The sequence below is a fragment of the Cygnus olor genome, chromosome 2 (genome assembly GCF_009769625.2).
Source record: "Cygnus olor isolate bCygOlo1 chromosome 2, bCygOlo1.pri.v2, whole genome shotgun sequence".
NCBI classification, from domain to species: domain Eukaryota; kingdom Metazoa; phylum Chordata; class Aves; order Anseriformes; family Anatidae; genus Cygnus; species Cygnus olor.
The window spans coordinates 63,948,101-63,975,228 of NC_049170.1; the positions used below are offsets into that span (position 1 = coordinate 63,948,101).

The 27,128-nt window shown below is 37.6% G+C and overlaps 1 protein-coding gene across 2 annotated transcripts in view; it reads left to right on the top strand.

Moving 5' to 3' along the window:
• The first annotated feature begins 470 nt into the window (after positions 1–470).
• The window catches only part of ANLN (anillin actin binding protein), a 28,163-nt gene continuing 1,505 nt past the window's right edge, over positions 471–27,128 (top strand). The window contains exons 1-24 of one of the 2 annotated variants that reach the window (XM_040545672.1): positions 471–593; positions 4,634–4,787; positions 5,132–5,416; positions 5,691–6,037; positions 6,746–6,968; positions 7,928–8,121; positions 8,247–8,354; positions 8,889–9,006; positions 9,858–9,974; positions 10,526–10,752; positions 11,314–11,465; positions 11,778–11,925; positions 12,555–12,690; positions 13,021–13,203; positions 15,178–15,304; positions 16,238–16,286; positions 16,366–16,422; positions 17,816–17,854; positions 18,190–18,211; positions 19,173–19,285; positions 20,939–20,992; positions 22,904–22,990; positions 24,507–24,614; positions 26,657–26,829. In XM_040545672.1, the coding sequence (XP_040401606.1) occupies positions 576–593; positions 4,634–4,787; positions 5,132–5,416; positions 5,691–6,037; positions 6,746–6,968; positions 7,928–8,121; positions 8,247–8,354; positions 8,889–9,006; positions 9,858–9,974; positions 10,526–10,752; positions 11,314–11,465; positions 11,778–11,925; positions 12,555–12,690; positions 13,021–13,203; positions 15,178–15,304; positions 16,238–16,286; positions 16,366–16,422; positions 17,816–17,854; positions 18,190–18,211; positions 19,173–19,285; positions 20,939–20,992; positions 22,904–22,990; positions 24,507–24,614; positions 26,657–26,829 (3,239 nt within the window). In that variant the 5' untranslated portion in view covers positions 471–575. The remainder of the gene's footprint in view (positions 594–4,633; positions 4,788–5,131; positions 5,417–5,690; positions 6,038–6,745; positions 6,969–7,927; positions 8,122–8,246; positions 8,355–8,888; positions 9,007–9,857; positions 9,975–10,525; positions 10,753–11,313; positions 11,466–11,777; positions 11,926–12,554; positions 12,691–13,020; positions 13,204–15,177; positions 15,305–16,237; positions 16,287–16,365; positions 16,423–17,815; positions 17,855–18,189; positions 18,212–19,172; positions 19,286–20,938; positions 20,993–22,903; positions 22,991–24,506; positions 24,615–26,656; positions 26,830–27,128) is intronic. The other variant, XM_040545673.1, reaches the window with a different exon arrangement.

Here is a 27,128-nt window from a genome sequence, read left to right on the forward strand (position 1 = left end):
GAGGCCAGCAGACCAAGGAGCCGCTAGGTTGGGTTTGGTGATGGGGTGCAACACAAGGACAAACGTCAGAGCTGTGAGAAGGGGCTACAACTTTTCCAACTGCACTGGGTTATAAGTCTCCCCAGTTCACATATGTAGTGCCATGTGTTTTTGCCAACACCGCCTGTAAAAACAAAAACCTCGGGGCAGGAAGGCACCAGGGCACTGCTACTGAGCACCGCCAGCAAGCTGTGGGGGCTCATCGGTCACCACCGCTCTACTCGCCAGCAAGGGGGCCACCCCCTGTTTTTTATTTCACAGAAATACAGGTTTTCTTTATTCTGGTCTGAGACAGGATGAGGCGATAGAAAAGCTACCAGGGAGGGTGGAGAGAGCTAACATGGCGACCGGACCAAGCCACCTCACGCAGAGGAGGGGCAGGAGAGTAGGGCGGGCAGCGTGCTGATTGGACAGCGCTCCCGTCACTCCCCGCCCACTAGAGGAGGAGCGGGCGGGCGCATGCGCAGGAGGGGCGGGCGCTGAAATTCAAACGGCGGAGCGGTTGGGGCGGCCTGAGGCACCCTGAGGTGGCGGCGATGGACCCCTTCACTGAGGTGCGCCCAGGGGGCGGCGGTGGGGGGGGAGCGGCGCCTCCAGGCCCCGGAGATGGCTGCCGGCATCGCCTGGCCCTTCGGCGGCTGCCTTTCTCCCGGCCTTCCCAAGACAGCCGGCGTTCTCGTTAGAAACCCGTCCTGTCTGGCTCTGTTGCCTCTTGAGATGGGGAACTTCAATTTGCAGGCGCGCTTCCTCTTTTTTAAAAAAGGAAAAAAAAATCAGCTGTTATAGTGCGTTTGGGGTGTGTGCTTGTGTTATGAGGTGACTGGGGTTGGCTGCCTTGAGTCTGTGTGAGGGTTGGGGGCTTTGGGAGGATGCTGCGCTGTAAGAAATGCCATAGGGAAAGCGATTGGCCTTGAGTCCACAGACTGTTTAACCAAAACCTAAATTAATTTCAAAAACTGAATTATTAAAAAAAAGTCAACTACATTGGTGAAATAGTCTTTCCTCCCCTTGAAAACCATCTACACATCAAATTGGCACACCTATAGTAAATCAAGCGCCCATAAAGGAGGACTGTACAGAATTGACTTAAAGAAACTCAAAGTAAGGTATTGATCTGCCATGCCAAGTTGGGTTTATGCCCTCCTTGTAAGGTTTGCCAAACATAAACATCTACAAACTGCTTCCTTAATAGGAAGTGAGTAACATGATGAGGCTAGTCTTAAATAAAGTGGCAAGTCCAGAATACTGAATCAGATTTGAAATGGTTTTGCATGCTGGGAAATATTCCAACCTTGGCACGCCCTTTGTGTAGATAACTGGCTTTGAAAAGCTAGGACCAACACAGAGGCCGCTCCTTAGTGTAAACTTCATTCAGATGTTTGCTAGTATTGCCGAATGCCTAAGATTTTGCCTTGTCAAGAACGTCTATGCTGTGGAGGACATTCCCCTGTTATATAAAAATCTGACCAATATTAACATATCTGAATCCAAGTTTGCTAACGTTCCTCAAAAAGGTTTTCTGCAAAGGAAACTTTATTGCCACCTACTATAAAATATGTCCTACTACAAATCTGTCCTTTTTTTTTTATATGACCTTTCTTAGCTTAACTACTTTCAGATAATTTTTGTATGCACATAACTTTATTCTTTTGTTTGCAGTGAGCTGGTGAGGCATTGTAAGTGGTGCTTATGTAAAGCAGTGTAATTCAGCCCTTAACTGGCCAAAATATGCATGCTGTTAATTCAGTTTTCAGTCACTTGACCTTGCAGTTAAAAAAACAAATGAACTTGTTAGTCTCAATCACTTTAAGCTTAAATCTTTCTGCAAGATACAGTGCAATACTTTCAAACCAGACAGTTCTAAAGTAATGTTTCTTTTGATTAATCTTACAAGCAAAATCTAATAACCTGCTGGGTGTCAGCCAAACTGTTCATATGGAACACTGAGGGAGATGGTGGATGCTTTTTTAGAATCACAATAAATACACCATTTGTGACTTTCAGTTGGTAGTTGATTGTATAATTCACTTTCTTGCACAAAGGTCTTCGTTTGGTAGAATGACTCCTAGCGTGCGGGATGACCAAAGAGAAAAAAAGTGATGCAGTTGCCTGAGGAAAAGTTTGCATATGTGAAGTCCGAGTGTAGCTGTTCCTTCAGTGCCGTGGATAAACTTGCTCCCTTTGCTGCATTTTGCTAGCAAAGCCAGGGTAGTGGCAGCACACTCTTGTAGTCACATGGGGGCCTGTCTTCTCTAAGACTGCTAAATACAGTTCTTAGATGTACCTTAAGACATATTTTTTTTTCTTCAAAGGCAAGATTGTCATCATTTAAAGTGGGAAGATGTTTTCTGATTTTTAGAAGGTGTCTTTGCAATGCAAACCGTGAATCCTCTAAGTATAGCGTAATAGCTTTCAAATTCCTAGATATAAAGAAATAGGCATGTCCTACTCTGAAATGTTGTCTGTCATCAGAACACACAGAGAATGTACTGGTAGTAAATACCTTTATGATGAACTTGAAAAGTAAGTCTTAAGTTCTGGTAACTGGCTTACTCATTGTGTGTAATAGCAGAGTTTGAATTATGGCAGTTGCATGGAAAATTTGAGGTGGAAAAAGCCAATGGGATTTCGAGATCAACAACAGAGGCGTGCATTCCTTTGAAATGACATCCGCCTTGTAGCAACTGAAACTCCATTTTACTCAACTACCAAAGGAAAGGAATGCAACTGCATTTGAATAGAAATGTAGAAACATTGTTTTGGAAGATGTACTCAAATTTGTGCAAGAAGCACTGTTAATTTGTACAGCCTGTGCTTTATTTGTGTGTATCATTTGAATGCTTTGTAGCTCTGCCTTTTGGGGGTTGGAGTAAGAAAACTGGCTGTGGACACAACTGCATGCAACTTGTAGTGAAGGCACTCCTGGCACTTTGTGTTTCTGTTTTTATTTGAAATTTTCCCCCACCTTCTTTGGAAGCTAGGGAAGAGGCTTTCTCAGAAAACTGTTGCGATTGATGTTCTATTTGTCCTGTGTAGCCCTACAATGAAACATTGTGTAAGACTTCAGCCTTACACAGTTAAAAATGCAAAATGTGTATTTAATTGCTATGTGACAGGACAGATAATGGCTGGCACAGTTCGTACAATAATTTATGTGCCACCAAACAAGTGCAGTTTATATGCTTCCCTTTAAAGGCTATTGGTTTGACCACACAGTTTCTTGTCTCAAAGTGCCTTCAAACCTAGATCAAAGTAGTAACTAAGCATTATTTAAATGTGATCAAACAGTTACCTTGATTTATGAATGCAGTAAAAAAAAAAAAAAAAAAAAAAAAAAAACTATTTCAAACTTGGATGCTATAAGGAATTACTCTCTGGTAGTGTAGAAGAACATTCACAGAAACAGCTATCTCATATGGAATATGATTATACTATGCCAAGTTCCAAAAGGTAGGGAATGAAAGAACTTCTTAAAGTTTAATTGACACCTCATTGCAAGTTTTCCTGCATAAAATGGATCGTGATAAATCTCCTGTACATTTAGACAGACAGCTATGACATTAACTGCTTCTTAAAAAGAAGTTCACCTTTGATTTAGACGGTGCAATAGCCACTTTTTTCCTGTATTTTAACAATCTGTTATTTTTCTTATGGACAATTCAGAACCACTTTAATGTTGTTTTTTTTTGTTGTTGTTGTTGTTAGAGGGTTAATGCCAATCAGGTCAGTGTTCAAGAAATGCTTGAGCATATCTTCAGCAACATGTTGAAGAAGACAACTATTCAGACTTGACAATTCAACGCTGTCATGTGGTGGTTCAGTGAAAAAATGAAATTACTATCTAATGTTTCTGATTACTTCAGGGTCTGTCGAAGCCTCTTTTCTCCGTTTTTTGCCATTGCTTGTCTCTCTAGCTTGATTTTCTTTGAAAACCAAGCTAATGGGAGACACTCATTGATAACTGGAACTTGAAATCTATTGGGTAGCTGCATCTGTTTTTAATTTAACAGTAGATGGCTCAAACTTTCAGCAGTTTTTATGAAATTGTGCGGCTAGCTGGTAAGACCCAAATCAATGAAGAAAGTGTTGGAGCCTGGTATCTGTTTGGTAGGCCAAAACCTTTCAGGTAACCTACAAACATGAACTGGTCAGCCAGATAGAAAGAAGGTAGCTTGGAATTTACTGCAGTGTGAGCTAACTCTTATCTAACTTTCTGAGAATGGGAGAAGCTGTGTGTGTTGCAATGGTGACATAGAAGTGTGGAGATCAGGGCTTATTGCAGTGAGTAACGGGAGAAGTCGGAAAAACCATATAGATGACAGTGTAGAAAACATGTTTGTTTTGCTCTGTCTTCGGGAGGAGGTAGGGATAACTAACCAGGAAATCAAACTTTAAATGTTTCTGTAGCATTGCAGTACAGTGGATCAGTTATCAGCAGTTGAGAGCCATATCTGTCTTAATGTAATTATTCTACATTTCTGGTATTGTGGATCTTGGTATATGCTTATGACAGTAAAAATTCAAATATTTTTAGTTTGAACTGTTACCAGTAAAAACACTGGAGTGTATAGTAACATGATTTACTGACTCTCAGAAACTGCTTGAACGAACCCGGGCAAGGCGAGAGAACCTGCAGAAGAAAATGGCTGAGCGGCCCAACATGGGAGTGAGACCTACAGTGCAGACCAAGAGGGTCAGAGAGCCCCTGCTAGAAACTGGTAACCAGGCGTCTTTTCCTGGTGAAGCAGGTAATCTTTATTAAGCTTTTTGTAGGATGTCTCTTGATGCTAGTCTCATTTTATTTTGTTTTGATGGCAAGTGAAAACCCTTCAGTGGTTATTGAAAAGTAAACAGCAATGGATGCAGTTACCTGAGGGAATATGGCTAATGTTTAGCTTAACCTGAAAGCTGCTGCTCTAAATAATTAGTAAGCTATTTAAAAATAATCATATAAAGCCAAAGATCATGCCAGATTTTGAAAGGTCTGTTAGATTATTGATCTTAACTTTGTTTGCATTGCAGTTTTGTACAGTCTCTGAGAATGTTTTGATTATTTGAATACTAATTTGCTTGAATACTATCACCTATACAGCAAAACCTAGTACAAAACCGTCACCATCAAAGAGGCTCTGCTCAAGCAATACAGAGACTCAAGCTTCCAGTATAGAGAATGTGCAGCCTGTTCCTTCAAGTTCTACAAGCCATCGTTCTCCTGAGGTGACTTCAGAGTCACACATAGCTGCATCTAACAGAGCTTCATTGGCTCAGCCTCTTGAGGAAGGAAAAACAACCATCAAGTCAGAAACTCCTGCAGCCCTTTCAGTCAAAACACGTATGCAGAAACTGGCAGAACAGCGACGCTGCTGGGATAGTGAGGGTATGTTTCACTTGCTAAATAGTACTGGTGTCTTTCAGTGTTTGTATAAATGACAATGTGTGGTAGTAGACAATTTTTTGTGTGTGAGAGAATGTTGATGTTTTCATACAGAATTCTTGTAGTAAACTGCTTGGTTGAAAGTGTTGGCTTTGCAATGAGCTTTAACTTGATTAGTCTCAGTGCTTTCAGAGCATCTAACTATTGATAAACTCAACATAGAGCAAAATGCAAATAATCTCAATATTATTAGGAAAATGTGTGTTTTCTTTTCCAGATCCCTCTGAATGTGCTCCTCTGTCCCCCCTCCAGTCAAAAGACCTGCCTGTTTCTCCACCGAAGCAGACAGCTAATGCTCTGGGGAGCAATACTCCTATTGGGAGAAGGGGCCGTTTAGCTAACCTTGCTGCTACAATTGGCTCCTGGGAAGATGACCTAAGTCATCCATCTGCAAAGCAAAACAATGCACAAGAACAGCCTGGCACTACTTGTTTATCCAAATTGTCCACTACAAGTGGAGCATCTGCTAGAATCAATAGTAGTAGTGTAAAGCAGGAAGCTGCATCCTGTTCTCAAAGGCTTGTTGAGGCTTCTATTAATAAACCAGCAAACTCAAAGATAGCGGTGAGTGTCTGATTAATTGCTGATTAACAATTGATTTGGGTACTGGGGGACAAGTGCTAACTCCTACCTGTTTAATCTGAATGTTGCTAACAAACTTAAACGTTTAGCATGAACAGTCTTAGCTGATTTACGGCTTTTCCTGTATTGCAATCCCACATGTTCTTTTCTTAACAGCAGACCTGAAACAGTTTAGACTTATTTTTTTGGGACTGAAAGCTGAGTGTATGAGCCTTGTAAATGTTGGTACCAAAGTAATCAATTGCTGCCCTTTTGATTATTAGAAGGGGTTTCTTAAAGTAACAAATAACCTTTTGGGTTTTCACTATAACTTCATATAGTTAACTGTTTGAAACTCTAAATATTAATGCTGTATGAAAATTCAGTCAGCCTGCTGAAATTAATAGTGCCAAATGCTTATTGTTCCTTTTATGAAATGGCAATAATCTGCCATGCGTTATCTTGTTTAGGGAAACATGAGAAACTACCTGATGTAGCTGGCAAAAAGAACCTGGAACCAAATATTGAAACAATTTGAAACACTGGATCAAGATGCTTTAAACATTGTACAACATTGTTTGTCAGTTCTTTCTATTTGTGATGGAATGCGTTTTATAGCATGCTGTGCAGAATGTTTTCTTTCATTTTTATCTTCAGAGAATGATTGTACAGTCACGCTTTAATGTTACTCCTTTTATTTTTCTGGTTAAGGATTCAAATAATTTTATAACACAATCCTCGAGCATCACTGTGCCCACTTCTAAGGAATCTAAAGTACGACAACCGCTAAAAGAGAATCCCTGCAGTCCTCAGAAAATTGAAAAACTTACACAACCAGTAAAATCAACTTTGTCTCAACCAGTTCAGTCCAAAGAAGAGCCAGTCAAAGGAACACATGTGCAACTCGAACCTAAGGATAAACCCACAACACCAGGTAAGCTGTTTTTTTCAGCTGCAGTGAATACTTGTTCAAACCACCTGTGTTGAAAAACTACATGCTAGTTAAAAACTTACAGTAACAGAGCAGGAAATGTACGTTATCTGATATAACTCCAGTAAAGGACTGAAGTCTGTGATAAATGGAAGTTGTACAGCTTCCATATTTTGCAAGGGTATTTTTTTGGATGTATTTTTAGTAACTCTTGAAAGTAAAACCAATCCAACTCTTCTTTATATAAAAATGTATGCCACTAACATTACTTCAGACTATTTAAAAACTTATTTGCAATTGTTGGTTATAACAAGTATCCCGTAGATAAGAAGTAAAAGAAAGAGCATGGGTACGTTAGAAGAAATCAAAAGTAAATACTTCCAGTCTTGAAGGCCATATAGATACTCTAATTTTGCATAGTATCTTTCCTTTCAGTGATAGCACTGGTGTTAGAACAAGTGATCTTCCCCAGTGTTACGTTCAACTGCTTGCTGGGTTAGAAATGTAGACTGGCAGCCTGAACTCCTTGAAATGAGGGCCAGTAGAGCAAGTGCGTGTCTCTAGATATGCTGACAATGAAAGATAAGCTCGATAAAGTGAGGTGGATTTCAAACAATGTATCCCCCTTATGTTGTAGGATGCTCGTTCAGATGAACTATGCAAATGAGGTTGGTTTAGAGGAAATGCTGGAAAAAGCAGACCAATTGGAGTAATAGACTGATGTATTGGATGTGGAACTTAGAAAGAGAAGGACATCTATTTGCTCTGATTTGCTGCTTTAATAACTTCAGTGTTCTGTTATAGTAGTGACTGGCACTTCAAGTTTAGTTTGTATAAAATGTAACACTAAGAGCTCTAAAGGAGACATCTTAATTGTCCCATTGAGAACCTTCAGTGGGATGTAGAACTGTGTTGTGATTTCTGTTTGAGTTTCCTTTAAAGCAAGATAATTGTTTTTGTAGGGGGATCAGGAATTAAGCTGTTCCTGGAACGCTTTGGAGAACGCTGTCAAGAGCATAGTGCACGCAGTCCTGCTACGAATACACCAGGGTACAGAACACCCATTGTCACTCCAAATACACGGACAATCCAGGAAAGGCTTCTCAAACAAAATGAAAATTCCTCTACTGCCAGTTTAGCGCTTCAGCTTAAGCAGGTATGGCTTGCTACATTCACAGCTTGTACATAAGCTTGAGGAAGATTCCACCTGCCTGAGGAATTTGAACTGTCTTGATGTCTTAAAGCCGTCAACTTTTCACCTATCCCCTTTTATTTGCTTAGGAACGTGAACGAGAACTTGCATGTATTCGTGGCCGGTTTGACAGGGGCAATCTGTGGGGCACAGAGAGAAGTGATAGTTTGAAGAGTAAACTTCCAGAAGCTAAAATGGTAATGTGCTAGCTGCATGCATCAAAAGATGTGCGAATTGCTTTTACGTGTTCTGAACATGGAGGTAGAGGCACAAATGTAGATAAAAGATGAAAAATCTAAGCTTTATAAATACCCAGGCTACGTGAGACTGCTTCTCAACTACATTGTATGATTATAAATGAAACATTAGATTTTTTCCTCTAATAGAATCAGTTAGAGACACTTGATACTGACTTGCGCTGAATGAGTTATTTTTGATGGTTAGTGTGCTACTACTTATAATCTTATGTAAGCAATGTGGGCTTATTTTTAATATATAAATACTATGTCTCCCCCACCCCAAAAAAGACCATCCTAGAAGCTCTTCACACAGCCACTCAATTTAGTATTTACTACTTCATCTGACTTTCTTAAATAGGGTCTTTCTTGATATTGGATAGGTAACCTCTGTTTTTTTTTCTAGCAGGTACTGCAGCGTGTTTGTCTCAGGTAGTATTTGTTAGTCGCTTTGAACGCTGGCACCTGAACATACTATATTCTTGTTTTTGGCAGGATAGCCCATCTCAAGCTAGTCCAAAACGTTCTCGTTCCGACGCCACTGCCTCTGGATCAGCGGAAGACATACCAGCAGATGACAGGCCACCCAAGTCTCCCAGTGTAGAATCTTCAGGTGAGAACTGTCACTGTCTGTCTGTGGTTAATACCGGACTGAAGCATTGCCCTTAGCATTCATACATGGATAAAAAGGATAGTAGTACTGATGTGTGGAACTGGACCTCAGTATGACCTTATTTGGTTGCTGATTTGCCTAAATCTTCTCATAAAAATGTTCTCATACAATAGCATTCTGTACCCCTGTACTGCTTGAAGGGTTGGCAAGGCAGACTGCCTTTGTTTCTCAGTAGGTTTACTGATGTTTCACATCTTCATGTATGCTGAGTTTAGACAGTGAGTGAGAATGGCCAGTTACAGACTTTATTTACACTGTACCTGAGTATCCGAACTTACACAAACTCTTCCCTTGTCAGTATCCTGTTATGACATTAATTATCCTAGTAGGAGATGTAAAAAGAATTGAGATGCTTGTGACATCCTATCTGATGTTCAGTGAGTGGACGAGCCTTGAGTTCTCTGAAAACAGTGAACTTCTTTAAATGCTGCTCATACACTTTATGGGCAAACAGGCTCTCAAACGCATGTCTATAAATGCATAATAATATGCTGCTTTTAGGTTGGGCTTGGGTGCGGTGTTTTTTGTTGTAATTCCGTTTTGCTGGAGTGGTTGCCCTCTGCCATGGCTTCAGCATTTTTTCTCATACTATCAATTTTCTGATGATACAGAAGTCTAGCTGCACTGGTTGTGGAGGATGTGTATTCTGATACTCTTTTTGACAGCAATGTAACTTGATTTAGCAGTGTTTTTTTGTCAGCTACATTAACAATCTTCCAAAACTCAATACTTTAAATAAATAAAACAAAAGGCTAGACAATCGTCACTGACTTTTTTGATGAACTTCTCAGATGCTCCTAAATGTGAAGAGACTGATAATTCCAGTCCTCTGAAGATTACTCATCCGAAGAGCCCTGTAAAAGCGGTGTCTGTCTCTCAACTTGAACAATTTGCTGAGAAACCGAATGGTTTGTATTGATTAGATATATATTAATGTGCTTAGCTGTCTGTTCTCACTTGTCCACCAGTGTTAATATCTTTCAGGTCTGAATAATGAATTCTCTACGTTTGCTGACACTCATGTGTATATGCTCTGTAATCAGTTTCCTGACTTGTTTTATGTAAATCTGTCATAATTCTTGTCCTGATGTTAGTCTTCAAGAAATATCAAAACTGATGCTAAACATCTGGGAAAGGACAGCAATAACTAGTGTACTATGGGAGACTGCAGTTTCAGATTTGCTTGAGTTGAAATGTTGAAACTTGTCTAACAAGTGCATCTCTGTTTTGCTTCTCTGTATCACCATTGGGGAATTATGCAGCTTAAGGGCTAATGTTATGTAAAAATGAGGATGGAAGTAAAATTTAGGATTCTACTTGCATGAGTATAGTGCTTTTTAATTGACCTTGCTTGAAAAGTGAAAATGTTTGGTTTGTCTGTCAACTCTTTAGTCTTACTATATAAACAGAAATATTTTGTCTTGATGCTACTAATATTTTTTTAAACATCCCCTTTCAGATGATGTATGTGAAGTTGAAATGAGCGTGGATGATGAGATGAATAGCTCAAAAGTGATAAGTGAAATCTTTGAAATTCTTCAAGAGGATGGTCCAGACATAGAAAAGCTGAAGAAAGAAATGAGCATGAGCCTAGAAGGTGAAAGTGATGAGGATGAGCAGGAAGAGTCACTAAATATTTCATCAATGTCTCTGTTAACTCCTCTAGTGGAATCTGTTGGTCCAGAGGTGAGAGCTCTTGGGAGGTGGGGAAGGGCTTATGTCTTTAAAGAGATGTGATGCTTGCTTGTAAACAGTTATGTTTTAGTGTATTGTGATACCTGGGCAAATACTAAAGTCAAATGACACTTTGCTAATGAAAGCATAATAAGGTAAAACTTCTGAAGTTTTTTTTTTCTCTGGAAGTAAAATAGCATCTAATATGCTGCGCTAAACAAGTGATTTAGCTTTTGCTAAATCAAGCTTTAATATATAGGTCTATTACTCACACTGGACTTGTATGCATGCATTCAACGAAGCAGTTACTAGTGAAGATCTTAATTATTTAACTGTACTAGTTTGAGAACTAAGGGTGAAAAGTGCTGGAAGTTGATCTGTTAGCATCTTTAAAAAAAAAAAAAAAGTGCTCCCCCTATCCTAGGAAATATTTGTAAACTATCTGCTTAAATAGTATTCAGCTTCCTCTAAACTTCCTGCATATATGTAATCATAAAATGTATAAAGGTAAGAGGAAATACATCATGATTAACATGAACAGATATTTGTAATGCAACTTTTTCATCTCCCTAGGCCTTTGTTTCTCCTTGTAAGTCAATTGGTGGGGATAGCAGTGTCAGTGATGTAAGTCTGAAGTCTGATAAGCTCCAAAGGATTAAAGTCTCCAGAGCAGAATCTGGAGACAGTATTAGCTCTACGTCAGAAGATCGCAACCTCCTGTATAGGTAATAAAATCAAAAAGATTCTGTAAGTACGTGAGCTAAGATGCCGCATAGCATTTTTTAACTCTTCTAATGGAAGATGCTGCTTAAACTACAAAAGAAGGTTTTTAAAGTTCTCAGCCTTTACCAAAGGTCACCTCTGTGACCTGTTGCTTAAATTTAAAGTGAGTTGAGTACTTTTATTTTAAAATTGTTTAGTCACAGTGGAAAATATTGACTGATATATGTATGTAGGTGCATAAATAAAAGTGTGTATGTATAAAAATTCTTGGCAAGTATGCAAAATGCATTTAATGCTGTTCCCTCTTTTAAAAGTGTTGATGCGTATAGATCTCAAAGACTTAAAGAAGTAGATCGTCCTTCAATAAAGCAAGTCATTGTTCGCAAAGAAGATGTTGCTTCCAAACTGGAAACAAAAAAGAATGGACCATCTGATCAAATCAATATCAAAAAGAAGATGCAGGTATCTAATGTTTTAAAAATCTTTCTGCTGATGTAATATTTCTTAACCTAACTCAACCTGCAAATGACCAGAACATTTGCTGTTTCAAGTAGTATGTTAAATCAGGTTGTCGTGCATAAAGGCTTAATAGTATGGAATCATACAACATGACTTGATGAGCTAATGCATCTTTTAATAGGATCACGCTATAAAGTACTTGTCTGAAGAAAACAAGATATTGTTTTGAAAAGAGGATGGGGAATTATATTTTGTCGTCTCTGATTTAGGCGGGATTCACAGCCACGTGCTTTCAGTAGGCAATATTCTGATCTTCACTGGTGCCTCATCATGTATGCTGCTGATTTTCTGTTTAGCTGCTGCTGCCAGTGGTCAAATGGAAGACTATCCTGGATATATAACATACATACTCACCACCATATTTAAATTACCTCTGGGGTAGAAAAAAAAGTTGAGCTGGAATATTTGTTTTCAGAAGTAAAACTGTAAGCTGCAAGGTTTTTTTGTGGTTTGCTTTTGTAACTTTTCTGAAGCATAGCCAAAATGTTAGTCTCAAGGTATTCAGCTTCGTTTTTTTGACATAACTGTAAAGCTGTTTCTTTCTAATTATTTCAACCACTGTTTTACTATAGGAGCTGAATAATGAGATTAACATGCAGCAGACAGTGATTTATCAAGCCAGCCAAGCTCTGAATTGCTGTTTTGATGAAGAACATGGAAAAGGGTCGCAAGAGGAAGCGGAAGCAGAGAGACTACTTCTCCTTGCAAGTAGGTTTTTAGATGCAAGTCAGATTCTTTAGAGTGTGAACACTCAGAACTATAGTCTGAAAACTCCATTTATGATGTTACCTTGTACTTGCCTATCTATAGCTCTTCATGTGGAAAAAGAGGTGATAACATCTATTGTCTCAATTTTTCCAGTAGGCAGGAAATACTTCTGGTATCTTTCTTGTCTCAAATATTCCTACTTTTTTGAAAGGCGATTAACATTTCTGTTGCATTTTGCATACCTGTATTTAAAAAAAAAAAAACAATGCTTGTTTATGTTGAGTACTACTTACCCTTTTACAACTACAATTCATTAATTTCTCTATACAGCTGAGAAGAGAACTGCTTTATTGGAAGAATTAAATAAACTGAAGAGTGAGGGACCTCTTCTTAAAAGAAATAAAGCTGCTTCCACATCTTCTGAGTTTACCCCATCCAGGGGATCCATTTCTATTTCAGAGATGCGTCTACCTCTAAAAGCAGACTTTGTTTGTGGTACAGTTCAAAAACCAGGTAACAGTAGCAACTGAAAGTTACACACCTTCTCTGTGTTTCCCCAATTTCCCTACATAGATTTATTTTATTCTCTTTGTTTGCTTTTTTTCTTGTCCTATGTGTTGGTGCTCCTCAGAACTCTGGGTGCAATGGAAAACCTACCCAGTACACTTAATCAGTCTGTTTTTGGTTAAGTTTTCAATATTTTTTTTCCCTGGTCTCTTTTTAGTGTCATCCTCTTCTGGCTTGTGATGCTCAGAAGACTTAGAGTGACTTTCCCAGCCCAGTCTTAAAGAACCACAGAAATGTCTTTTTCTAACTTGTTGGGAAGGAAGTAAAACTTTTGTTTCAGGCCTTTCTTACTGCCTTGGAATTTATCCATGGATGCAAGTCTAGTACTAAATATCATTATGTAAATTCTGACTTCTGAGGTGTTCTGAAATAGTGACTAAATATTTTTTTGTCCTGTTAACACCCCAAAATACTTAATAGATGACTGATATTTATAAATTATCTTGCTATATTTAAGTCATTAAAGTGGGTATTTTTTCTTTTGTTCTAGAATAGTGTCTGGGAATCATAAAGTCATTAGGGTTGGAAAAGACTTCCAAGATCACCTGGTCCAACAGTCACCCTACTACCAGTGTCACCCACTAAACCATGTCCCTAAGCACCATGTCCAACCTTTCCTTGAACACCCCAGGGACGGTGACTCCACCACCTCCCTGGGCAACCTGTTCCAATGCTTGACCACTCTTTCTGAGAAGAATCTTTCTTTGTTGTTCCACGATAGTCTCTGGACCTTAGTAAGCTTCTTTGTCAAGTGATTGTTTAAAGAATCTGCAAGACTGCAATGAGTGCTTTTTTTTTTTGTAATGATGTTGTAAAACTTGATTGTAGCTGGTTTCTAACAGGGTCATACTTCTTGCTTCACTAAAATTTGAGAGCAAAAGTCAGTGGACATTTCTTATTTAATACTTGTTCCAGAACTTCTTATGAATTCATATGTAGCATTTCTTGTTTTCTTTTAACTATGCTATGAAATATGAAATGTGTTTTTAGTATCTTCAAATATATATTACAAAGAACGTAGATTGTCTGGTATTCCCATTTAACCTCCTGACATGGTACAGTTCTTCTTGTATGAGAGAATTCATCTGCATTTATAGAAAAATATCCTTAATGGTTACAAAACAGTTTAGTTTGTTTCAGTAATTCTTGCAACCGAATTGCCTAAACAAACGACTAAGAATTACTTGTCATCAAAATTGTATTCTGGAAGTGCAGCATTTGCTATATACTGTGCATGAGAGCAAACTCTATGAATCATTATCTCTGAAGAGAATGTCAGATATAAAGGTTACAAACTGATGCTTACTGGACTGTAGACCACTTGTTCTGAAAGCTGACTTGTCCTACATAACAGACCAACCAAGCTGTTTTGTTTTTAACATGACGTTATGCAATGCATCAACTTGGTGCACAAACACCAAACCTTCAAGTCATCTGACACTATTGAGATATGCTCTTATAGTCTGTCTTTTTTCCTTATGTGAAAAATTAGGGAAATGGATTGCCTGGACAACAAGCTTATTCACAGGACTGAAAATTATGAGAATGGGTAAAAAAGTAAAAGCTGATGTGTGGTTAAGCTGGTAGGCCTAGAGAATAAGGAACTAAGATGAATTTCTGAGTCTGACTGAAAGTTCTTCCTCTTTCTTCTCATGTACTGGGTAGTATAGGTCTGGCCTGAGATGCACCAGGCCATAATGCACTTGTGAATTCTGTGAAGAGGATTCCAGTAGTGGACACATTAGGGAAAAATAACTTGTTTTCAGAATTAGTTTATAAGTGAATCTTGACTAAATACAAATGTCGAAGTGGGATGAAACAGAGGCGTGTTTAATGGCAGTGTGGTACTCTAGATTTCTTTGGATACTTGGACAACTTTTGCTAACAAAACCATCTAAACAATCTGAAATATATTTACAGAAGCAGCAAACTACTACTATGTGATAATACTGAGATCTGGAGCAGAAAATATGGTTGCAACTCCATTAGCAAGTACTGCCAGCTCCCTGAATGGAGATGCTCTTACTTTTACTACAACATTTACTATGTAAGTATAAGTGTAAAGAAACTTCTGGAACCGGTTCCATCTGTGATGGAGCATATATGAATATTTTCAATAACATTTTTATATAAGAATGCTTTATTCTGCAAACAAATAGGGTGAGGCCTTGTGGCATGAGTGTTTCTAGACTTAAGAAATAGCTAGAATGCACTCTTCAAAAGAGTAATCTAGATTTATTCCACCATTCATCAGCTAATTTGTCTATTGCTTTTTCTATGATTGTTCTCCCCTGGAACCTCTAATGATGAATAAATTGCTCTCTGAGATGGTGTTTCTTCTGCAGCAACTAACACTTTATATAGCTATTTGGTTTTGGTGTCTCAAAAATAGTGTTGTTAAAACTAAAGCTTCAGTTCTCAAATGTTAGCTAAAAGGATGTGAATTCAAATGGCTGGTTTGTTTAAAAAGCAAACAAAAAAAAAACCTCACTTTTTAAAGTCCAACACGTTCATTTAGAAAGCAATCTTTCTTTGTGGAAATGTGGGCCAGCAGTGGACTGAAGGCGTGCATTTTGAGAAATGGTAGATGTATTCTTTCTACCCCTTATCCCTCCTTTACTTTTGTTCTTGGAGTTCTAGAAAGCATCTTGAGGTAGTAAACCTTGGGGTTTTAGGAACAGCAATGCTGCTTGCACTGGGAGCTGCTGGCACTGGGGAGTAGTATTGCAGAAGTGAAAGGATTTCAGACATCCCTATTGACCTGTAGGAACAAACAAGGGCTTACTAATAAGAGTGATAGAGCTGACTAATAGTCAGTCTAAGCTTCTTTTGAGTAGAACCTTAGATATTCCTAGCTGCTCCTTGCAGAGTTTTAGGGAATAGGAGGAGGGAAGAAGCAATGAGTAACACTTAACAACACAAACAAAAAAGCCTTCTTTGCAGTCTGTGGTTTAACTTGTTTTCCACTTATCCCTTTTAGGCATGATGTGTCAAATGACTTTGAAATAAATCTAGAAGTTTACAGTTTGGTATGTATCAGTCTCTGTCAAAAGGATACATAAGGGAGAATCATGTGTCATGCTTTCTTAATATCTTCTTGCCTTACAGGTGCAGAGAAAAGAAGTTGCAAGCACTGATAAAAGGAAAAAGGCAAATAAATCTAAGGTAAATGGAACATGAAAATCACGATGTTGTATTCCAACAGAAGGTACACTAAGATGACTGCAGTTTTCAGGGATAACTGACTAATAGTTTTAGACAATCTGTTGCTTTCGCTCTTCTTGTTCTTTTATGGAATATCCCCAATAACAGATGGGTTAAAGAGTCCTGCAGCTATTAGTGGATTGGACCTGCAGCACTTTGAATCTGAAATCCATTTGGGGAGACAGTCTTATTAATTCTGCAAAATGCTGTGCTTTGCAGACTTTTTATTTAATAAGTATGGTTGCCCTTGATAACAATTTACCCCTATTCTCCATTTAACTTAAATTCCATAAGTCAGTATGCCCTACCCTGCAGTTTGATTTGTCTTAAAAGTTCTATTGATCAACTGTAATGCTTTTTTCTTTCCAGCATTAAGTAAAAGCAATAGGTGCTTATTTCTAAAGCAAATGTTTTAATAATGCCTTGGAAGTAAATGCTTCAGCCTTCATAGCATGCACGTTTCAACTGCTTGTGCTTCATTAAGGCTTTGTGACCCAAAACAAGCCAGTAGCTCACTGGAGGTGACTTTCTGCTTGCCATTCCAACAGTTGGGCACATAGTGTTTTGACAGTTTTAGGTCCCATTTCCTCCTTGTTAAGATGTCTCATTGTAAAAATGAGGAACTTGAGCATCCTTCAAAGAAAATGGGATGAATGCTTAAAATCCTGTCTCTGAGAACAGTAAATTCCTTAAATTTTTACTTCCGTATTGCAGTGAAAACATGCTTCCACCTATCCCCCGATAAAACCAGTTTGAAGTCCAGGGTTTTTCTATCCTGTCTTAGTTTACAGAAACCTTCACTTAATACTGAATGTGTTTGTGGCACTCCAGGTAAGTTGCTAATGTGGGGCTGATGGCATACTGTAGCTGCTTTTTGACAAGCTTATTGCATTTGTCTTTCAGGTTCAAGAATAGATGCATACATAATTCTAGTTCGTTTAATATACAGTCTCATTTCAAACTTTGGGACTTTCACCTGGAAATATAGATAATGTACAACAGTATCACACTGAACATCTCTGTACTTGTTAATATCTTTCTATAATAAGCAAATGTAACTTTGAAGCCATGTTGCAGAAAAGAAAAGTCTACCAAGATTGCTTTCTCAGATGCATGTTAAGTATGCAACAGACTAATATAAACTTTTCTGCAGTCCATCTTTGCATAGCATTTTTTCCACTGAAAGTCACTACAGTCACTCTGGGTTCAAAAAACAAGACTGACTCATAAAAAGAGCTAGTATCTGTTCAAAATTGATCTAGATGATAAGCCTTAAAGTCTAATTTTCATGTTAATGTAATGGACAACTTAAGTAGCACGAAATCCAAATGCATTCATTCTGGGTTTTTTGCAGGTTATCACTCCAAAGAGATTATTAACATCTATCACCTCTGTAAGTATGAATGTAATACTGTAACAGGCTCTCAATATGACTACTTCCAAAGGCTGTATTCCCATACCTTAATAAGGCTATGCCTGTAACAGGCTTTTTGTGTCCCTTTCTTGAAACTGTAAACTGTGCAGCTTTCTGTCAAGCTCTTCAGCATCAGCTCAAGAAATAGGTAACAGCTCTGAATACGTGATGCTGGAAACATGCAGTTAGTACATGTTTATCTGGATTTCATTTTTTTCAATTACTTCAAATCTAGTTTCTCTCAACCTAATTTAGTCTTCTGTAGAATTCTCAAACTATTTTCCCTCTAAGCTTTTGTTTTTCTCTCTTTCTAGAAAAGCACCCTTCTTACTCCAGGTAAGCAGAATCTAAGCATGTTATACCAAGATAAATAATAACATGGCTATCGAAAGTGATGTATTAATAAATGATACTTGTACCATGATAATTACATTTAATAAATGCAGAATTAGGCCAGTTTGCCAGTTACAATTGCTAAGTATTATATCTAAGTTACTATGTTTGGTGGAACTTCTTTGCAAAACCAAAATCATGCAACTGATACCAGATACTGTAGTTTAAATTCTGTTCCTGAAAAGATGGACTGAGATGTAAACTAGAGTCTCATATCAACAAAGTAATATAGAGCAAACTTGGAGATTCTTGAAAATATGAACAGATTATGAAGTATTTTTGTCGTGTTTTTAACATGTTTTTCTGACGCTTGGGGAGAAGGAGAATAGCATCTATGAGTTTCCCTGACTACTTCAAAATGGGTTATACATTTGTCTAACTTAAGTTTGACATATTGAGCTAGCTTTAGTACAAAATTGTAGCAATAAGGAGCTCATGAACTAACTCTGAGATGTCTACAATGCTGCTGCAACTAGTCTGATCCCTGTGCCTAAGCTATATGGCTTGTTTCTATTGGTACAGAAATGCATGCATGCGAGTTCTGGAAGACTGCAGTGTGTTACTAGACTTCCAAATCTCTAAACCTCTTCTCGAGTCCCTATTGCAGAGTATGTGTGCTTTGTGGTATGCCCTGGAGTGTGCTCTGCCCTCCCCTCACACCTCTTAAAGTGAATTATCTTATCCTTTGCAAATGTTTCAAAGCTTTTTAACAAAGAAAAGGTCAGCTGTGGAGCAATGGGGTATACAAAGATCCTGTCTGAATGTGCTGCTGGGCTGTACTGCAAAGAGTGCTTCTGGAGTACTGAGTAGGGCATTTATACGGTAGTACATATGTGGCCACTTACGCACTGCAGCATCTCGGTTGCATGTTGTATTACAACTTGCCTTGAACTCTTCTCCACAGCCATGGCCAGTCCAGGCGGCCCTAATGCAGTCCGCACTACTAATTTCATCCTTGTTGGATCCCACAAGCTATCATTGTCTTCTGTAGGAAATGCCAAATTTGCGTTGGAAAAGGTAATGGAAATTACTGTTTACTAATCTAAAGATAATCACGTACCATTAGAATGAAATGAGTGAGCCTGAGTTTACTGTTTCCAGGCAAAATTACTGCTCTAGAAATGAAATCACTACATAAATAAATGTTTGTGTGCATGTATGTATTTATATAAACATACAGATTTTACTCATATTAACTTCAGATGACTGAACCGTCTTTTCAAGATACAACAGAAAAAGACTTTGCTATGACAGGTGTTGGCTCTTCTCTGTAGCCCAACGTATGGTATATCTGTGCAAAGATTGTGAATGTGTTTGGTTACTGATTGCTGTTGCTGACAAAATTAATGTATGCAGTTGGCGTCTCTCTACATAGTCTTCACGTTGCTTGTTGCTTTTACTGTCAAATATTAAGTACTGTATTATTAAGTATCTAAGTATATTTATTGTGTTTAATAATGAAGTAACTCCCAGATGAATATAGTTAGGAGTATAAGTTTCTTTAGGAGTACAAGTTTTTCTCACCCAATTAAATTTGTAGAAACAAGTTATCTTTATTTTTTGAGAGCTATTATCAAGTTTTATACCTTAGTTCCCTGTCTAAATGATGTTTATTGGCTCTTACCATTAAGTTATTAAAAAAAATACATTCTTGCCTTCATTGTAAACTCTAACCTTGTAACATCTTGCACCTCAAAGCTATTTTAATAGGTGTTTATGCCAGCAGCTATTCTAAGCTAATTTAAATTAATTTTGAAGCAGCAACAGGTTATGGCAGTACTAAATTGCAGCTTTATCCAAATGGCAGCGTCAGAAGAAATTTTCTTCTAGACTTATTAGCTTATTGTGATGATAGTAGTATTGCAATTATAGCTTCAGACAAGAGATGACACAGCAAGAATGGTTGTTTGTGCACAAGATTAAAAACAAAAGATCAGAATAATCCAAATTTCTTCTTCAGAAGATGTACTTCTATGTATAGAAGCAGACTCCGCTACTAAAGCAGTCTGCAGACCTTACAGTTGAATTGTACTGCAACTATACGTGTACCAGCTTTGTTTGTTCAGCACAAACATTCCCCTTACCAAGAGCTACACATAGATCTCATTTTGCATGTGACTTAGTTATTGAAAACCCATTGCTCTGGGTGTTATGGAAAACAGCTTTTACTTTATACTTGGTAATGTGGGTTTGAGCCTTTTTAGTTTGTTCTTTAGGACTGAACACTGGGCTGGATGAGTAAACTATAGTATAAACACAAAGTTCAATAGGATTCTTGAGAAAACATGGAAACTGATTTGGTTAACTTCTTCCAGGTGCATGACTTCAACAGTTGTGAATAAGAATTTCCCATTTTCAGTTAGCTTTTTGTGAAATTATGACCTCTGCAAAGCTTCAGTTTTGTTGTGGCCTGTGCTTGCACTGAACAGCTGCTCTTAAACTTGGCCCCACTCATTTCTAATATAAAATAAACTGCCAACTCAATGGGTTTTGAGTTTCATTCCTCCCAGTTATGTCATGCGCAGCTAAAATTCAGAGTAGATAGGATCAAAATCCACTCATGTAACTGTTCTTCCCCACACACACACTCCCCCCCCAAAAAAAACAAAAAACAAAAAACAACCTTTAACCTTGTACTGACCACATTGAGCATGTTTTTTTTTTCCGTAGATGAATTTTGAAGGGGAGGAAAGAGAACTATTGAGCTATATGTTCCGGGACAAGGTTGCTATGATTGCTTAGTTTATAACTAAATAGGAAACTGCTTCCTAATGCATGTTGCTTACATCTGTCTGTCCTCTAATCTCTTGCAGTTTTTAAAAATTCTAATGTATACTTAACATGTCCTTGTAAACACTTTTTTATAACGAGATGCTGGGAGCCTTAAAAAAAAATTTTGAAGAATTTGACTTCTTGTATTGTACAATGCTAAGGATGCTGATAGAACTCAGTTAAGACCCCTAGCGTTTTTCCTTGACAAGCTTGTCTCTTGTCTTCCTAGTTGACTAGACAATGGCTTTTCTTCAGAATGTATCAATGTCTCTCTGAAAGTTGGTTAGCCAGGAAATTTAAGCCAGTTTCTTGTCGAGCTGTATGGAACTTAAAATTGGCTACTGTGCTGACAGATATTGATAGAAAAACCCCTAGCAGCCTAAACACCGGTTTAACTCAACTTGTTGAAGAAAACTAATATTGTTCAGGAGCTAAATCTTTTTTCTTATTTGGTCAAGACCTTGCTTGAATACAACTTTTAAGCAAATTTTAAGCAACAAGTGATCATAAAGAACTAAAGTTTTGAAAGTACTAAGCCCATCAAAATGAGGTTCTTATCTGTATACAAATGTGCAGTTGAAATATTTTGCCTGGTGTATGCATTTTTGTGTTTTTAGGAATTATGTAAATTAATGTGCTTAAAAGAAATAATTTTTTAATCTCTGAAAATAGCTTTATGTAGCTAACTCTTCTTGGATCTCAGAAGAAAAAGAATTTTATGTATGTTTTCTCACAAAATTAAGGTGGTAAGCTTAATGCCTATCATCTTCTACTTGTAATCTAAGTTCTCCTAAGAAAATTATTTTTTTGCAAATTTTTGAGGGTTATCTTGAGTCTCATTAGATTATCTTCCTTGACAGTAAGCCAACTTCTTTTTATGGTGGATATATGAATGACCATACCAGAAAATAAGCTAGGCTAGTCATGGACTTCAGTTTTCTCTTCATTTAGCTGTTTATTCAACAGATTGCTTTCTTCTCAGTACCTTCACCCTACTCCATTTTGAAAGGGATATATTGTTGACTAGAATGTAATACGTACACTACACGTACAGGAGGATGTTCTGAGACCTTTTTTAATTAGTAATGGTGTTGTCGGCTCTGCATAACTGGAATGTTCAATTTGCTATACAACACTTTTACTTTACTGTCACACAACTTTGTTAGTAAACTCTTCATAATCCAAGTAAGTACTTTTGTCTGACACACAATAGAAAGGAATCCAGAACACCCAAAATTGGGGAATTGACAAAAATTCCATAAGGCCCTCATTCAGAAATGCATTTTACTGCAGTTTGGAAGTTTGCAAGAGTTGGAATGTTTGCAACACTTCCTGATGGAACATGTAGTGTCACACCTTAAGTGACAGTCAAGAACTACTTTTGTTACTTTCTCTTCTTCCACAAATTGTTTTTTTGTACAAATATTTTTCTGAATAGGCACTGCAACATCAGTACCTACCATAAATGCTTATGTCATCCAAGTACTAATCCTGTTTAAACCCGCTTTGTTTTTTAAGCAGCTTAATGTCAAACTGAGGCAGAAGCTTGTAGGATGTGGACTGCTGCCATGTGTTTTTTATAACCTTGCTTGTTGGTTTATAACCAACATCCAACATGCCTGTTGCTTCTAGACAGAAGCATGCTTGCGCATATATCCTGAGAAAATTAATAAATCTTGAAAAGCTTGTCAATAAACTTGAAAGAATTGTTGATTATTACTGTCCTGCTTGATCACTACTTTCTGGCTGTGGATCCTCAGAACAAGACAGTGCTAACTTTCTGGTGCAGGTGACTTGCTTGAGCTGGTAGAGTAGATGTTGAGAGGATTAAAATCAAATGACTAATTGTTTTACTTTTTGCAGGTTCCTGTTTTGTCTCCTTTGGAGGGTCATATATATCTAAAGTTAAAATGCCAAGTGGACTCTTCTATGGAGGAAAAAGGGTTCTTGGTAAGATATTCACTTCAAATTCCTTCCTTGGAAATAAGCCTTACTAAATATAGTCACTATTTTAAATTCACACATGCATTTGGTGATAGTGAATCTTAGCAAAACTAAGATATATTTTTCTTCCTGAACCAAATCCCAACATTTTCTAGCTTATGTTCTAAAGCAGCATAAATTAAAGCTATCTTTAGTACTGTTGCCTCTCACTAAAATTTTAGTTTGTATGTTTTTATTGTAAACAGTTTCCCTGTTATTCTGAACTTGAGTTAACTTTCTTTTGCTATAGTCTGTGTGTCACGAGATGAGGTTCTAATTTCCCTGCCAGAAACTCTTACAAGACATCTTAGATTTTTTTGGTCTCATATAAAAATTATTTCTAGCAAAAGAGGTTTTCCTCACTGTGTGCACATGCTTTAACTTAACAAGGAAGCTACGCTACTTTTTGCGAAACATCTTAAGCAGTTCTCTTTTTAAATCTGGACTTGTATAAAGAGCACCTCAGCCTAATAGATGGAGCTGTTAAGCTTGTATCCATCAGATGGCAGTAAAAGTGCTATGAAAATAATTCAGCAAAACATTAAACTTTACTGTTACTCTAGTGTATTCATAAGGCAGAATTTCTTTATTTTTTTAAGCAGTTCTGTCTCCTTTCCTTTTACTTAATGAAGTCTGTTCACCTTTGATTAGATGCAAACATTTAACAGGATTGCTTGCTATCCCATATTTTTGTGCATGGATTATAAAGCGTGTGTTTACTTTTACTATTCAGTATGTGAAACCTGGAGAATGGTGTGCATATTAAATTTTTCAGAGTGACGGTTTGCAAACAACCTGTGCCATTAAAAATATATAGCATGAATTACAAAGAGTGGAAAACACAACACTTAAATTAATTCAAAGAAAATGTTTTGTGCAAGTTCAAGAGGGATCAGGGATAGAAGGTAGATACTAAACTTTCTATTTCAATATCAAGCAAAAGGGGCCTTGAAATTGACATAATACAGCATGTAATAAAATAAACTGCCAACACAAACAATTATAATTGATTTCTAATTTCTTTTAAACTGACTGGACTCCTGAATGTAGCCTGCAGAATAGCCAGACATACACTTTGTAATCCTGACCTGTAAGTCAAAGATGACTCATATACCTAATCATAATAATTTGTGTTATACTAGTATGTGTCTTGTGAACTCTGTGGAAAGTATCTTCTATAAATAACCCTCCGTTGTATTAACATGATAGGAATGCTTACTACGGTCAGTATTAAAATCTAGTCATTTAAAGTGGCTGGGATTAGGTGCATTTTGAGCCAAAGGCTGCAAACTTAAGAGTAATAGTGTAAGTTCATTTTCTACACTGTCTGGAAATATACTAATAGAAGTTTCTCCCAGTATATTTTTTTCCTGCTTTTAAGTTTACTGCAATGAAGTGTTGTACTTGCAGAACCATTCTGTAGGGAAAATAGTTGAGTACAGACAAAGCTGAAGGTGGTAATATTTTTTCCTTTTCTTTAAAGACTATGTTTGAAGATGTTAGTGGATTTGGAGCATGGCATAGGCGCTGGTGTGTACTTTCTGGAAACTGTATATCTTACTGGACATACCCAGATGACGAAAAACGAAAGGTAATGCTGTTTATAAAGATCAAGCCTATAAAGTTCTGTAGTACCCTATGCAATTCACTGATCGCTTTTAAAGACAGCAATGCTTTAGGTTTCAGGTAACTGTATGCAAAGCATGAGATTCAAGCTCTTAAAGTTTCTTTGGGGAATGAAGGAGACTTGTCATAAATATGACCTAAACCAGGGCAAATTTAGAAATTGACCATATCTGGTGGGGAAGAAGAAAATTGGAGGAAAATCCATATTCAATTTTCCTTTTAGTTTTAAGGCTTTCCATTATATTTGTCAAAAGACTAATCTATAGATTACTTAATTGGAATCGATCAGGCTTGTACAGCTTGGTAAGCAAGTTGTATCCATCTGCCCTAATCTTTAGACCAAACACTGACTTTAATACTCAATATGGTGAAAACTGAGACTGGACAATCCTTCTATATCGTAGAAGCATAAATGTAATTATGAACTATCTTGTTTGCAGTCGTTGTTTTCTTGCAGCTCCCACATTATAGCTGAAACTGGTAGGTTTAAATAGTTCTTGCAGAAACTCATGGTATTGTCTGGCTAATGCACCAAATCAGAGAGGTTCATCTGTCAGTAAAGTGAACTTTGTCTCTTTAGCCTGTTCCTGCAGTGTGTACTGAAACCTTTCCATTTGCTTTTAAGAGTTGCTTTCAAGAGGCTTTTTTTCTGACTCACTTAAGCAATTTGCCATTAAATGTTTGCTTGTTTGTTGGCAGAACACTTTCTTTCCCAAATTCTGTGGTGAGCTCTGGTCCTTCTGGATCTTCTATGCCAATTCAGCTGCCTGAGTTTAATTTCTTCCCTGCTAACAGAGGAAGACCATATGCTGGTAGTTGACAATGCCAAAATATATCAATGTACTCTTTCCTTGCCAGGAGACAGGAAAAATCTCTGCCTACTGTAATTAAAAAAGGCAAAAAATTGATCAAGAAAAAGCTTCCTGTTCTGCTTTTGTGCACAAGAAAGCTGCTTTGATTTGTCTTAGATTGTTCTGTTCTTGAAAATGTTATAGACTTGTCACTGTAACTGAGAAAGGTATACTTAAAGAATAATATAGATATGCTCTTATTTATCATCTACAGCAATATTAAACTCTATCCTTATATGCCTCCCCTTACCCCTGCTATGTCTGTTCTATTATGCAAAGATACACGTAGCTCAGAAATACAAGTGTTGAACAATGATTGCTTTAAATCATATTTTTTTAGATAAGCTTTGCAGGTTGGGTATATATGTATATCTATGGGAACTGTTTCTTAATATTCATTGAGATGGAGCTATCCTTTTTTCTTGTAACCTAGGTTGTATTAACTGTCTCTGGAACAGCATAATGAATATGCCCAATAAATAGCAAGCTTTTCTCCTAATCAAGAACTGCTTGTGATGTTTCCGTGGTGAGGTATTCTGTAGGTGTGATGAATTGGAGCCAAGGTCTGTAACTAACGTTAGGCATACAGCTGAGCCTCCCTCTGTAGTCAGTGGGAAGAAATAACTGCCTTGAAAATGGAAATGCTCCCTGAAGAGGTCTAGCCACTAACTATAGAGGGAGCTAAAGCAGCTGGACTCTACACTTAAGTGCCTTAGTTGAATGTTTGAAGGTGAATCCATATACTTACGGGTTTTGAGAATGATACAAAGCATTCCTGAAGTGCCTGCCTTCTGTAGGCTTTGGTAGAGCTTGCTCTATCAGCTTGGATTTTATTACCAAGCTCTCCTGAATTTTTGAGTTTAAAAGCAAGTTTCTCTTGAAAGGAAAAAAGAAAAGGGTGAACGTATTTTTCTAGTCTAAGCCTCTGGTAAGGATGGATTTGTTAACTGTATTGTATGTGACAGAGCAGGGCCTATTTCATTGTCTGTTATCTTGCTTCACCTATTCTACTTTTCACATTGAAAAGAGCAGTAATAGACTTCTGTTTATTTGGTTGGGGGTTAGAATTCACTTCATAAGGAAAAATTGTCAGAGCATATGTTCAGAATTAGTCTTCAGAACAATATTCTTAACTGATGATTAACTTCACTTTCAGCATCCTTTGGGCTGGATAAACTTGGCTAACTGTACTAATCGTCAGATTGAACCTGCTAACAGGGAGTTCTGTGCCCGTCCCAACACTTTTGAACTGATAACTGTCCGTCCACAGAGGGAAGATGATAGAGAGACCCTTGTTAGCCAGTGCAGAGACACACTCTGTGTTACAAAGTGAGTGGATAAAATCATGGTTTGTGAAGGCTGTGGGGGGCAGGTTGTTGGGGGGGCATGTCTTGCCTTGTGTGATGGTTTTAATAATGTAGCTTTACAACTTTGCCATGCCAATGCAAAGATAATTAAAATGCTAAGATTTCTAGATGATACTTAAGCTGTCTTGATCGATTTTAGTCATGTTTTGTCTTACTGTTCCATTTATTTCTTCTGAGAACAAAGAACTTGATGTTTCTAGAAATGGAAATGCCAGATAGCTTGTACTTGTAGTACTCTGCAGAATTCTGGAATATTTTATT